We start from the raw sequence: 13,326 nt of genomic DNA, 5'->3' as shown, positions 1-13,326 counted from the left end.
AACTAGCATCCATGCATAACCAAGTGACTCTTACAAGTATTTCTTCCTAAATTCCATGTGGTGACTTACATGATTGATGCGTGCCCTTCGTTTAGCGTTTCAACACCAATAACGTGTCCAAAAATACTAATTTTCTCCAATTAGAGCCTATTTAATATAAAAATAGGATTAGAGTTGGAATCAAGAGGGGAAATCAGGAAAACAGAAGTCGAACGGGACGAAAACGAGCTTACACGCGCTCCCACGTGCATGAGAAAGAGATACATGCGCATGGCCACGCGCGCGTCCTCGTGCTGACACGTGGCGCGTTCGGGTTGGTCATTCGCTGATGAGTGTCTTGATGAACTCCGAAACTCCTACTCCAATCCGAATTAACTACAACTTCCTTCACAAGTGTAATCCTCCCTAGATCATCCTGCTCAAATTTCAGATTATAACTCTTACTATATCTTACAGATCTTAAGGAATTCGAGAATCTAGATTCAAGAACTTTACCTTTAAATTTTCCTCGTTTCTTGACGGTTTTGGGCGATTTAAGAGTCAAGATTGTTCTCCTCTAGGTTCTATGAAGATTTCGTGAAGAAGGCTCGGCCGAAATCAAACTCCTCGTGGCCGAAGCGGCGATTACCTCTCTCCCCCTATTTTCTTTTCTATTCTTTTCTTTTCCGCTCTTTTCCTTCTTTTCCTTTTTCCCTTTATTTTTCTTTTTCTTCTTTTAATCATATGTTACTAACCTCAAGTTCGGGTGCTTAATGAGAAGGGAGGGCAAAATGACCGAATTACCCCTCCAAGTTGACTTCGACCATATTTATAATTTTCCATCATTTTTCTTTTATATTTTCCTTTAAGTTCTTTTATTTCTAAGCATTTTTCCCTCCTACATCATCTCGAGATTTGGTTCCTAAGACCCTTGATAAGATTTAGGAAGATCGAATTTTAAAGGAAAAATTAGATTTTAATTTCCCATCATGGCGGCTTGAGTCTTACAAATTCACCCCTCCTTAAAAACTTTCGTCGTTGAAAGTTGGCATCTGTTGGAAGAACTTGGGACAGACATTTTTCATGTCTCTTCACGTTCCCAAGTTGCCTCTTCATCACGGTGGTTACACCATGAGACTTTTACTAAGGAACCGACTTTGTTGCGCAAGTGCCTAATGTCACGGTCTGACACAATAGAGACTGGCACCTCTTCAAGCGTACTATCTCTTTGACATATAATAGATCTTGTCGATCTACTAGACATGTATTCTCACCGGGAACAAAGTAAGATATCTTACTTGGTCTGTTCCCAACTACCTAGATCTCGTTAAAACTTTACATGGTTTTTGGCAAACTTGAGATAAAACTCATATACAGTACTTCCTATGTAAGGATTGTAGTAATCTTGCTGGGCGATGTCTAGGGGGTCTTCACCTGCTAGCAGGTCAAGCATCGACCTACAAAATCCGTTATGTCATTCCCCATACCTGGTCACTAGTAGAATCCTTTCAGATTCTAATACATTTTCGTACTTCCTTGGCAGAAGATATAAGATATATATCGTGAGCTCGGTCATGATCTTTTTCAGGATTTTCTCATCTCGAGAAACTCACAGGCGGTCTTGTCATAGCAAATCCCCATTAGAGATCTCATGATATTAGGCTCATGCTCACAAGTGGACAAGAGATCTCAAGATAAAATGAGTGTACAACCGACATTTCAAAATCTACTTTCGTGTTTTCTTCTAAATCGTGTTCTGATAATAAATCTAAAATTTAAAATAATTATGTCGACTGCATCTCATTTCTAATTTCTAGTTTGAATTAGTTATGAAATATATGATATTCGTAATCGTTTAATATTTGAAGTTTAAATTAGTTAGGGAATATACGTGAGATATGTGTAATAGTTAAATTTGATTAGTACAATATTTTATTTTATTCTCAAAATTTAGTTAGTTTATATGTGAATATCGATGAATATTAAATCTTAGGTCCCAATTCTATTTGTGAATATCTATCAAGATTGAACCTTCGATCTCAATTCTATTTGTGAATATCGATGAAGATTGAATATTCGATCCCAATTCTATTTGTGAATATCAATGAAGATTGAACATATCTATCGAGATTGAACCTTTGATCTCAATTCTATTTGTAAATATCGATGAAGATTGAACATTCGATCCCAATTCTATTTGTGAATATCAATGAAGATTGAACATTCGATCCCAATTCTATTTCTGAATATCGATGAAGATTGAACCTTAGATCCCAATTCTATTTCTAAATATTAGTGAAGATTGAACCTTCGATCTCAATTCTATTTCTGAATATCGGTGAAGATTGAACCTTCGATCCCAATTCTATTTCTGAATATCGGTGTAGATTGAACCTTCGATCCTAATTCTATTTCTGAATATCGGTCTGAATATCAGTGAAGATTGAACCTTAGATCCCAATTTTATTTCTGAATATTAGTGAAGATTAAACCTTAGATCCCAATTTTATTTCTGAATATCGGTGAAGATTGAACCTTCGATCCCAATTCTATTTCTGAATATCGGTGAAGATTGAACCTTCGATCCCAATTCTATTTCTGAATTTCGGTGAAGATTGAACCTTCGATCCCAATTCTATTTCTAAATATCGATGAAGATTGAACCTTCGATCCCAATTCTCTTTCTGAATATCGATGAAGATTGAACCTTCGATTTTAATTCTATTTCTGAATTTCGATGAAGATTGAACCTTCGATTTCAATTCTATTTCTAAATTTCGATGAAGATTAAACCTTCGATCCCAATTCTATTTCTAAATATCAATGAAGATTGAACAATTTTATTTCTAAATATCAATGAAGATTGAACCTTCTATTTCTAAATATCAATGAAGATTGATCATTCCATCCTAATTCTATTTCTAAATATCAATCAAGATTAAACCTTCAATCCCAATTCTTCTTTCACTAATAGAGGTTTGTTAGGGGAGAGAAATTTGGGAGAAGAGTTTGTAAGAAGTGGAGAGAAGTTTGGGAGAGGGTGTTCCAGATTATTGAGAGGGAGTTCCACTTTGGCTGAGGCTAGAACATGTGTTTATAAATAGAAAATACATCTGCTGGGAATACATCTAGATTGGCACTAGCCATTTTTATTATAAAGAACTAATAATCTTCATTGGTACTACGAGCCTTTTGGTACCAAGCCCAATTGGTTATAAAGCCATTGGTACTACGAGCCTTATGGTACCAAGCCCGATTGGTTATAAAGGAGAAATAATCTTCATTGATACGAAACCTTTTAAGAAATTAAAAGTAAGGTTACTAGAGCTTATATTTAAGATAGACAATATCATCCGATTGTGAAAGTCATGATCCCTGACATGTATCAAAGTTGTCAGAGTTGTCAGAAATTATAGTCATGCCCACCTAAATATATGAACAATTATATCATAGCCATATATATAAAGGGCTTGGGAAGAAAACACCTACAACTCATGATGAAAACAATACCTCGCCAATACAACGGAGATAATGCAGCTACGCCTGATTAATACCATAAAACTTTGTCCGTGATCAAAGGGCTCGCTTAACCTGGATCAAGTTTCAAATCGAACCAGTTCGATATACAACAATGCCTATCCAATCTCAGAGCTTTAAATTACAAAGCTCCAACACAGTTGAGATCATCATGTGGTATTCCTCCTATTCTAAATGTAAGCTCCTGTTCTTGCAAAGGATGGAAAACACGTATAAACAGGCAACTTAAGCCAGGTTATCTTACTCGATATACGATTTCAGATTTCAATACACAGCTTTAAATTACAGTGCTAGCGAAACAGTCTTTTTTCACGTGGTATTCCCCTTACCGTAGATGTAAGTTCTTGCAAAACATAGGAAAGCAGCCAACCCAACAGCACTAAGCCCAGCAAGCAACCAGTAGAAGTAATCAAGATGAGCTTTGTTCAGATTATTATTGAACCAGCTTTCTTTGCCATCCCCACTGCTTAGATTTTCAATGGCAGAGATGAGAAAGCTGCTTAAGAAGTTGCCAACGCCAAAAATACTCAGGTACAGCGACAGACCGATGCTTCTTAATCCGCTCGGAGCCTGGTCATAGAAAAACTCCTGCAACCCAACCATGGTGAAAGCATCGGCAACTCCAAATAGTACATACTGAGGAACCAGCCACCATATACTCAAAGGAACAGTCGCCTTTGGCAGATCAACCAAACCATATTCTTGAGCTGTTTCGAGCCTTTTTATCTCGACTAATGCAGCAATGACCATGGAAAGAGCAGATAATAGCATCCCAAATCCAATTCTCTGTAGCATTGTAATTCCAGAAGGTTTCCCAGTGAAATTTCTTGCAATCGGAATGAGTATGCGATCATATATCGGGAGGGAAACGACAATGGACAGACCGATAAAGGATTGAAGTGAAGCAGCAGGTACGTCGAATCCAGGAACTATTGATCTGTTCATCGTGACTCCTTGTTTAGTAAAGAAAGTTGATGACTGGGAGAATACAATAGCATATGCTAAGCATGTAACCCAGATGGGAACAAGCCTAAGTACTGCTTTTGCTTCCTCAACTTCACTGATGGTACATGTATGACCGCCTTCCTTCGAACTATAAGGTACAATCAATGCTTTGTTGAGGAACCTACCAAAGTATAGAATCCAGAAAGAAAAGGGTTACAATAATACATATAAACTGGCATGTAAATCAGCCCACGTCAGTTGGGGAGGAGAACAAAGCATTCTTTACAAGGATGTGAAAACCTCTCAAAAGCTTGAAGGGAAGCCCAAAAGGGTAAGCCCAAAGAGGACAATATCGGCTGGTGGTGGGCTTGGGCCATTACAAATGGTATCAGAACCAGACACCGGGCCATGTGCCAACGAGGAGGCTGAGCTCCGAAGGGGGTGGACACGAGATGGTGTGCCAGCAAGGATAGTGGGCCTCGAAGGGGGGTGGATTGGGGGTCCCACATTGATTGAAGAAGGGAATGAGTGCCAACGAGGATGTTGGGTCGAGAAGGGGGTGGATTGTGAGATCCCACATCGGTTGGGGTGGAGAACGATGCATTCTTCATAAGGGTGTGGAAAGCTCTTCCTAGAAGACGCGTTTTAAAACTTTGAAGGGAAGCTCGGAATGAAAAACCCAAAAAGGGCAATATCTATTAGGAGTGGGCTTGGGCTTGGGCTTGGGCTGTTACATCATGACTAAATTTCTGATGAGAACAAAAAATGATCTAGTGCTTTTTACCCTTCTTTTAGTCTCCTTATTTACCTGAACTGTTGAGAGCTATGGTGTGGTAAAAGGCCACAGATTTCCTCTTCATGAGCTATTTCAGAAGAATTTACTCGCCAATTTCTTACTGCTGTGATAAACACTNCTTAAGCCAGGTTATCTTACTCGATATACGATTTCAGATTTCAATACACAGCTTTAAATTACAGTGCTAGCGAAACAGTCTTTTTTCACGTGGTATTCCCCTTACCGTAGATGTAAGTTCTTGCAAAACATAGGAAAGCAGCCAACCCAACAGCACTAAGCCCAGCAAGCAACCAGTAGAAGTAATCAAGATGAGCTTTGTTCAGATTATTATTGAACCAGCTTTCTTTGCCATCCCCACTGCTTAGATTTTCAATGGCAGAGATGAGAAAGCTGCTTAAGAAGTTGCCAACGCCAAAAATACTCAGGTACAGCGACAGACCGATGCTTCTTAATCCGCTCGGAGCCTGGTCATAGAAAAACTCCTGCAACCCAACCATGGTGAAAGCATCGGCAACTCCAAATAGTACATATTGAGGAACCAGCCACCATATACTCAAAGGAACAGTCGCCTTTGGCAGATCAACCAAACCATATTCTTGAGCTGTTTCGAGCCTTTTTATCTCGACTAATGCAGCAATGACCATGGAAAGAGCAGATAATAGCATCCCAAATCCAATTCTCTGTAGCATTGTAATTCCAGAAGGTTTCCCAGTGAAATTTCTTGCAATCGGAATGAGTATGCGATCATATATCGGGAGGGAAACGACAATGGACAGACCGATAAAGGATTGAAGTGAAGCAGCAGGTACGTCGAATCCAGGAACTATTGATCTGTTCATCGTGACTCCTTGTTTAGTAAAGAAAGTTGATGACTGGGAGAATACAATAGCATATGCTAAGCATGTAACCCAGATGGGAACAAGCCTAAGTACTGCTTTTGCTTCCTCAACTTCACTGATGGTACATGTATGACCGCCTTCCTTCGAACTATAAGGTACAATCAATGCTTTGTTGAGGAACCTACCAAAGTATAGAATCCAGAAAGAAAAGGGTTACAATAATACATATAAACTGGCATGTAAATCAGCCCACGTCAGTTGGGGAGGAGAACAAAGCATTCTTTACAAGGATGTGAAAACCTCTCAAAAGCTTGAAGGGAAGCCCAAAAGGGTAAGCCCAAAGAGGACAATATCGGCTGGTGGTGGGCTTGGGCCATTACAAATGGTATCAGAACCAGACACCGGGCCATGTGCCAACGAGGAGGCTGAGCTCCGAAGGGGGTGGACACGAGATGGTGTGCCAGCAAGGATAGTGGGCCTCGAAGGGGGGTGGATTGGGGGTCCCACATTGATTGAAGAAGGGAATGAGTGCCAACGAGGATGTTGGGTCGAGAAGGGGGTGGATTGTGAGATCCCACATCGGTTGGGGTGGAGAACGATGCATTCTTCATAAGGGTGTGGAAAGCTCTTCCTAGAAGACGCGTTTTAAAACTTTGAAGGGAAGCTCGGAATGAAAAACCCAAAAAGGGCAATATCTATTAGGAGTGGGCTTGGGCTTGGGCTTGGGCTGTTACATCATGACTAAATTTCTGATGAGAACAAAAAATGATCTAGTGCTTTTTACCCTTCTTTTAGTCTCCTTATTTACCTGAACTGTTGAGAGCTATGGTGTGGTAAAAGGCCACAGATTTCCTCTTCATGAGCTATTTCAGAAGAATTTACTCGCCAATTTCTTACTGCTGTGATAAACACTCGTCCAATTCTTACAAATGGGTTTTCCTCATCTCCTCTGTTAATGAACCTGTACGTCCTAGTTCCAAGCAAGAAGACTACGAGTGCCAAAACCATAGAAATACAAGGAATTCCAAACCCAAGACTCCAGCTGAGGTTATCTTGCACATAGTTTAAGATATTAACAGTTGCAAATGTGGCCAAAGAGATACAGAAATACCACCAATTGAAGAAAGAGCTTTTAGCTTTGCTCTCTTCTGGATGTTGTGCATCAAATTGGTCAGCTCCGAAAGCTTGGACGCAAGGCTTGTGTCCACCTTGAGCAAATGCCACAATATATACGGAGGAGAAAAATAGAATTACTTGGAAAAGGCCGGGGGAACATGGTAGGGATTTTTCGGTCTGTTGGCAGCCAGAAATGCTGGGAGAATGAAGCGTTGCAGACACAGTCAACAATCCAAGTCCCTGGATTCCAGAATCAACAAAATAAAAAACGAACAAAACGAACAAAACGAAAAAAGTTAACAAGGTAACCTTGTTGAGGATTGTCGTCCCACGTTGGCTAATTAAGGAAATGATCATGGGTTTATAAGTAAGGAATACATCTTTATTGGCACGAGGCCTTTCGGAGAAACCAAAAGCAAAGTCACGAGAGCTTATGCTCAAAGTGGATAATATCATACCATTGTGGAGATTCGTGGTTCCTAACATGGTATCAGAGTCATGTCCTTAACTTAGCTATGTCAATAGAATCCTCAAATGTCCAGCAAAGAAGTTGGGACCCTCAAAAGTGTCTCGAAAGTGTAGTCAAAAGTGACTCAAGTGCGAACAAATGGTGTAATTTGTTCAGGGGCTCCAGTGAAAGGAGTCGAGCCTCAATTAAGTGGAGGCTATTCGAGGGCTCCATAGACCTCAGGAGAGGCTCTATGGTGTACTTTGTTCGAGGGGAGGATTGTTGAGGATTGTTGGGAGTGAGTCCCACGTTGGTTAATTAAGGAAATGATCATGGATTTATAAGTAAGGAATATATCTTTATTGGTATGAGGCTTTTTGGGGAAACCAAAAGCAAAGTCATGAGAGCTTATGCTTAAAGTGGACAATATCATACCATTGTAGAGATTCGTGGTTCCTAACATGGTATCAAAGTCATGCCCTTAACTTAGTCATGTCAAGAATCCTCAAATGTCGAACAAAGAAGTTGGGACCCTCAAAAGTATAGTCAAAAGTGACTCAAGTGTCGAACAAAGAGTGTACTTTGTTCGAGGGCTCCAGAGAAAAGAGTCGAGGCTCAATTAAGAGGAGGCTATTCGAGAGCTCCATAGGCCTCAGGAGAGGCTCTATGGTGTACTTTGTTCGAGGGGAGGGTTGTTGAGAATTGTTGGGAGGGAGTCCCACGTTGGCTAATTAAGGGAATGATGTATATAAGTAAGGAATACATCTTCATTGGTATGAGGTTGGCTAATTAAGGGAATGATGTATATAAGTAAAGAATACATCTTCATTGGTATGAGGCCTTCTGGGGAAACCAAAAGCAAAACCATGAGAGCTTATGCTCAAAGTAGACAATATCGTACCATTGTGGAGATTCGTAGTTCCTAACATGGTATCAGAGTCATGCCCTTAACTTAGCCATGTCAATAGAATCCTCAAATGTCGAAATTGGGACCCTCGAAAGTGTAGTTAAAAGTGACTCAAGTGTTGAACAAAGGGGTGTACTTTGTTCGAGGGCTCCAGAGAAAGGAGTCGAGCCTCAATTCAGGGGAGGCTATTCGAGGGCTCCATAGGCCTCAAGAGAGGATCTATGGTGTATTTTGTTCGAAGGAAGGATTGTGAAGGATTGTTGGGAGGGAGCCCTACATTAGCTAATTAAGAGAATGATAAGTAACGAATAATCTTATAAGGCCTTTCAGAGAAACCAAAAGCAAAGCTCAATATCATATCATTTTGAAGATTCGTGATTCCTAGCCAACTTATGCCTGATCTTGGAGCACATGAATTTAGAGTTTGTTTCGGCTATAAAATATTACGTGAAAGATCAATCACTTTACAGGAAGTAAACAATCCAAACTACCAGAGCCCTAGCCAATAACTTGGATAGTGTTCTAAACTTTATAGGAAAAAGAAAAGGCAGTAAAAGAAGAGAATAAAGTAGAGGAGGAACCAGGATGTAAAGGACAGAGGAAAGAGCGATGGTACGGTATCGTCCGAGGAAGGAATCAGCCAGAAAGGCGCCGAGTAGAGGCAGCAAGGAGGCGGCAGCCGACCAGACATTGACATTCTCCGCCGCTGTGGCCGTCGACTGGCCGAGCTGGTCGGTCAAGAAGTTAATTAAGTTGGAGGAAACTCCGTAGTAGGCGAATCTCTCGGCAACCTCCACTCCTAACAAGAATTGGAGAGTATACAGAAATTGGATCGGGAAAGAGAAGAAAAAGAAGAGGCGAATGATGATTTACCTATGATGAGAGCGGCGGATCTCCAGCCGCCGGAATCGGATCTCCGGACTGGGCGGCCATGGTAATCAACAGCACCCTCCACCGTGTCTTCCAAGAGAGGAGCCTCCATTTTAGCGTTTAGTGCGGAGGGAGAGCCGCCTCAAATCCCAATCATTCACTCCGGATTCCACTTTCCAATATTATCCAATTTTATGGGTTAAATTGTCATTTTAAGCTGAAAATACACATTTATGTAACAAATAAGGTTTTAAACATCCTTCTCCCTTCAAATGGGAAGGTTTCAATTTAATCCAAATGTTCATGTTCATGCATATTTATTATAATATTTACGTATAAAAAAATCATATTTAAATTAAATTAATATATTTTTAGTATTTGGTTGATATTTTATTTAATTTTTTTTAAGATATAATGAAAATGCAATTCATGCTCGTGTTAACGTCAAACTAATAATCAAACATGCTCGTGTTAATTTAATTTTTCTAAATTTTTTTTTAAAATTTTTAATATTGGGTTGTGACCGAAAAGGAAACAATTCCTCTAAAAATATAACATTTCTTGAAATAAAGAACTCCTGCTTTGAAATATCAAAATGCTTATCAATGCCTCGAGGATATCCAACAAATACACTGTTAGATTGAATGGCACGACGACCTATATGGGTCACGACCTCATGTATTTATAGAGGTGTATAATGAAGATTACATTCCAAATCTATGATTTGATAACAAACCATGAAATCATAGATTTGGTAACAAACTAGTAAATCCTAGATTATCTTAGTATATACAGATATGATCTATTTTAGGTTTAACATACACATGGTGTAGCCCTTGGATCAAATTTAGTCTGGCTAGAAGAAAAGATATAGTTGATAGCTCTAAGTAAAGACGGCCTAGATATAATGTAGTTGGGCCGACGGAATGATATACCATAAAGGGATTCAGTTGTGCCTTAATCAGAAAGGAAACCGACCTAGATTCAGTTAGGTCCATGGTGGTTTCTGTTGAGGATTAAAGTAGTTCTATATTGGTTCATTGGCTAATTAAGAGGATGATCATGAGTTTATAAGTAAGGAACACTATCTTCATTGATACGAGGCCTCTAGGGGAAACCAAAAGCAAAGCATAGTACTTATGCTCAAGGTGGACAATATTATACCATTGTAAGATTCATGGTTCCTAATAGTTTCCTTGACAACAAAGAAACCAAAAAAGCAATCAAATTTCGAAGAAAGGAAGAATTTAATAGGGAAGAGGGGGCTACCCTCGACCCAATCATCCTATTCGCTCCAAGAGACAGGCATGGTTCTGTCACTATAGGCTCGAGAAACAAAGAGGAGATGATGCAGACTGGATCTTTTCCTAATCGACTCGGATTGGGAAGACCTTTCGCAGGACACTATTCAAAAAGTGGGGACTACATTCGCTTACGATCATGACCTCATTCTTCTTTTCTATTTCGAACAACTTCCCTCCACGGTACCGGAGAGCTAGTTGAAGCTTTGGATGGAGTGGGACCTGCTTCTTAGGGCAGATATCTCCTCCCTTTAATCGTACTTTTTGAATCTAATATTACTTCAGAGTCAGGCACAAGACTTAAGGAAGGTAAACAGGAGTTAACGGCAGGCGCAATAGAAAGTTGGAGGCAGGCAGGCGATAGGCTTAGATCAGATGCAAGCAAGCTCAGTCTCAATATGCACATTAGAGAAGGGGGGAGTGTGAGGTGGGTTGGCCCTTCGGTCAAGAGGTGGGATAAGTAGAATGTTGAACGAAAGTCTCATATCGACTAATTTAGGGAATGATCATGAGTTTATAATCAAATAATACTATTTCCATTGGTACGAGGCTTTTTGGGGAAACCCAAAGCAAAGCCATGAAAGCTTATGCTCAAAATAGACAATATCATACCATTATGGAGAGTCGTGTTCATCTAACATGGTATTAGAGTCATGCTCTAAACTTAGCCATGTCAATAGAATTCTCAAACGGCGAACAAAAGACTCCAAAAGAAAAAGGAGTCAAAGCTCCTCAAAGGCATAGTAAAAAAATGATTAAGACTCCAAAAGAAAAGGAATCGAGTCTCGATTAAAAGGCGGCGTACTTTGTTCGATAGGAGGTGTTGGATGAAAGTTCCACATTGGCTAATTTAGGGAATGATCATGGATTTATAATCAAGGAATACTATCTTCATTGATATTGATATGAAGCATTTTGGGAAGCCTAAGCAAAGCCAAGATAATTTATGTTCAAAGTGAGACAATATGATACTATTGTGGAAAGGCGTTTGTCTAACATGATATCAGAGTCATGTCCTAAACTTAGCCATGTCAATAGAATTCTCAAAGGTCGAATAAAAGTAGTGTGAGCTTCGAAGGCATAGTAAAAAATGACTAAGACTCCAAAAGAAAAAAGAGTCAGAACCTTGATTAGGGGAGGTGTTGGATGAAAATTGCACCTCCCTAATTTAGGGAGATGAGTTGATTAAACCAAAAAATACTATCTACATTGTTGGCATGAAGCCTTTTGGAGAAGCTCAAAGTAAAGTCACAGGTTCATCTAACCACGGGCCAATCTAGCCAATAACTTGCCTAATTTAGTAAGAAAGGTAAAGTAAAGTAAAAGAAGAAGAGAGAATAAAGTAGTGGAGGAACCAGAGTGTAGAGAGCAGAGGAGCGATTGTGCGGTACCGTCCGAGGAAGGAATCGGCCAAAAAAAGCTCTGAGTAGAGGTAGCATCATGGCGACTCCGGACCAGACATTGACATTCTGCGCTGCTGCGGCCGTGGACAGGCGGAGCTCCTCCGTTAAGAAGTTAATCAGGTTGGAGGCGATTCCGTAATAGGCGAATCTCTCGGCAACCTCCACTCCTAATCAGAACGGGAGAGGATAAAGAAATTGGATCGGAAAAGAGAAGAAAGAGAAGAGGCTTAAGACAATTTACCTATGATGAAGGAGGCGGATCTCCAGCCGCCGAACTTGGATCTGCCGACGGGGCGGCCATTGTAATCGACAGCACCCTCCACCGTCTCATCCAACAAAGGAGCCTCCATTTTGGCGTCGGATTGTGGAGGCAGAGCCGATCGAGAAATTGGACTGATCACTCCATTTCTGAATCCGTATGAAGAAGTTGTATTACTATTTCACTGCATCATGATCCTTATGAAATTATTGTATCGGCCACGATGTTAGCGTGTGATTAATTAATGCGAGTAGCAGGAACAAATTGAACGAGGTTACTTGCTTGCTAATCTTTCAACTCAATTTAATTTTATAAGATAGTTTATGGAAGCTGACTTTTTAACTCTCGATTTTTTTATAACCTGAGATTCAATAACAAGAGAGTTCGTGTTAGGAATCACGAACTACCATGATGATCTTGTCCAGTTTGAGCTTAAAAGCTCTCACGACTTTAGTTTTTTGTTTTTCCAAAATGTCTCATACCAAGGGGCGTTCCTTAGTTATAGGTCCATGATTTTTCTTTTCAATGGAGTGCAAGGTAGCCATAGGAGTGAGTGTTCATAGCATGTTGAGCAAAAGTAGAGAGTGAGTACCGAGAGCAAGGATCAAGATTGATACTTGAGAACAAGAGCCGAGAGCAAAAGTCGAGAATGAGAAGCGAGAACCAGAGTCGAGAGCCCAGAACAAGAAATGCCATATTTACTTCTAATTTTATTGACTTCTTTTTTGGTGATACATTCGACCTTGTTTTCAAAATCTCTCTACCCGCTTTCTAAAATATTTTCTTAAATCAGGGCCAGAGGCTTGAGCATACATTGATCGGCCATAAACAACACGATTCAAAATTGGCTTGACTCACTCGGTACTGAAAGAATAAGTACCGCACAATCACCAAATCCGCTGTCTGGTGACACAAACAAGCAACAG

The 13,326-nt window shown here is 40.0% G+C and overlaps 1 protein-coding gene across 1 annotated transcript; it reads right to left on the bottom strand.

The window, feature by feature from the left end:
* Window positions 1-3,526: 3,526 nt before the first annotated feature.
* LOC111432731 (protein NRT1/ PTR FAMILY 5.10-like) lies at window positions 3,527-9,578 on the bottom strand. Its single transcript, XM_023069666.1, has 6 exons — window positions 9,441-9,578; window positions 9,149-9,366; window positions 6,905-7,452; window positions 5,463-6,277; window positions 5,270-5,372; window positions 3,527-4,642 (listed from the first exon to the last, which is right to left on the bottom strand). Exons 1-6 carry the CDS (start codon window positions 9,547-9,549, stop codon window positions 3,826-3,828), a joined length of 2,610 nt encoding a protein of 869 aa, XP_022925434.1. The 5' UTR covers window positions 9,550-9,578; the 3' UTR covers window positions 3,527-3,825.
* Window positions 9,579-13,326: the final 3,748 nt, after the last annotated feature.

Source organism: Cucurbita moschata, unplaced genomic scaffold (assembly GCF_002738365.1).
Source record: "Cucurbita moschata cultivar Rifu unplaced genomic scaffold, Cmos_1.0 Cmo_Scf00040, whole genome shotgun sequence".
NCBI lineage: Eukaryota > Viridiplantae > Streptophyta > Magnoliopsida > Cucurbitales > Cucurbitaceae > Cucurbita > Cucurbita moschata.
Note: the sequence above shows the minus strand (reverse complement) of the source record. Positions and strands in the feature narration are given on the sequence as shown.

What these genes read in the sequence shown, in the direction of transcription:
- LOC111432731 (XM_023069666.1), bottom strand. Translation starts at nt 9,549, where the DNA reads ATGGAGGCTCCTCTCTTGGAAGACACGGTGGAGGGTGCTGTTGATTAC. An exon ending in CCTCTGTCCTTTACATCCTG is followed by an intron (nt 7,453 to 9,148) that starts GTTCCTCCTCTA and finishes TCTGGAATCCAG; the next exon opens with GGACTTGGATTGTTGACTGT. An exon ending in CATAGCTCTCAACAGTTCAG is followed by an intron (nt 6,278 to 6,904) that starts GTAAATAAGGAG and finishes ATACTTTGGTAG; the next exon opens with GTTCCTCAACAAAGCATTGA.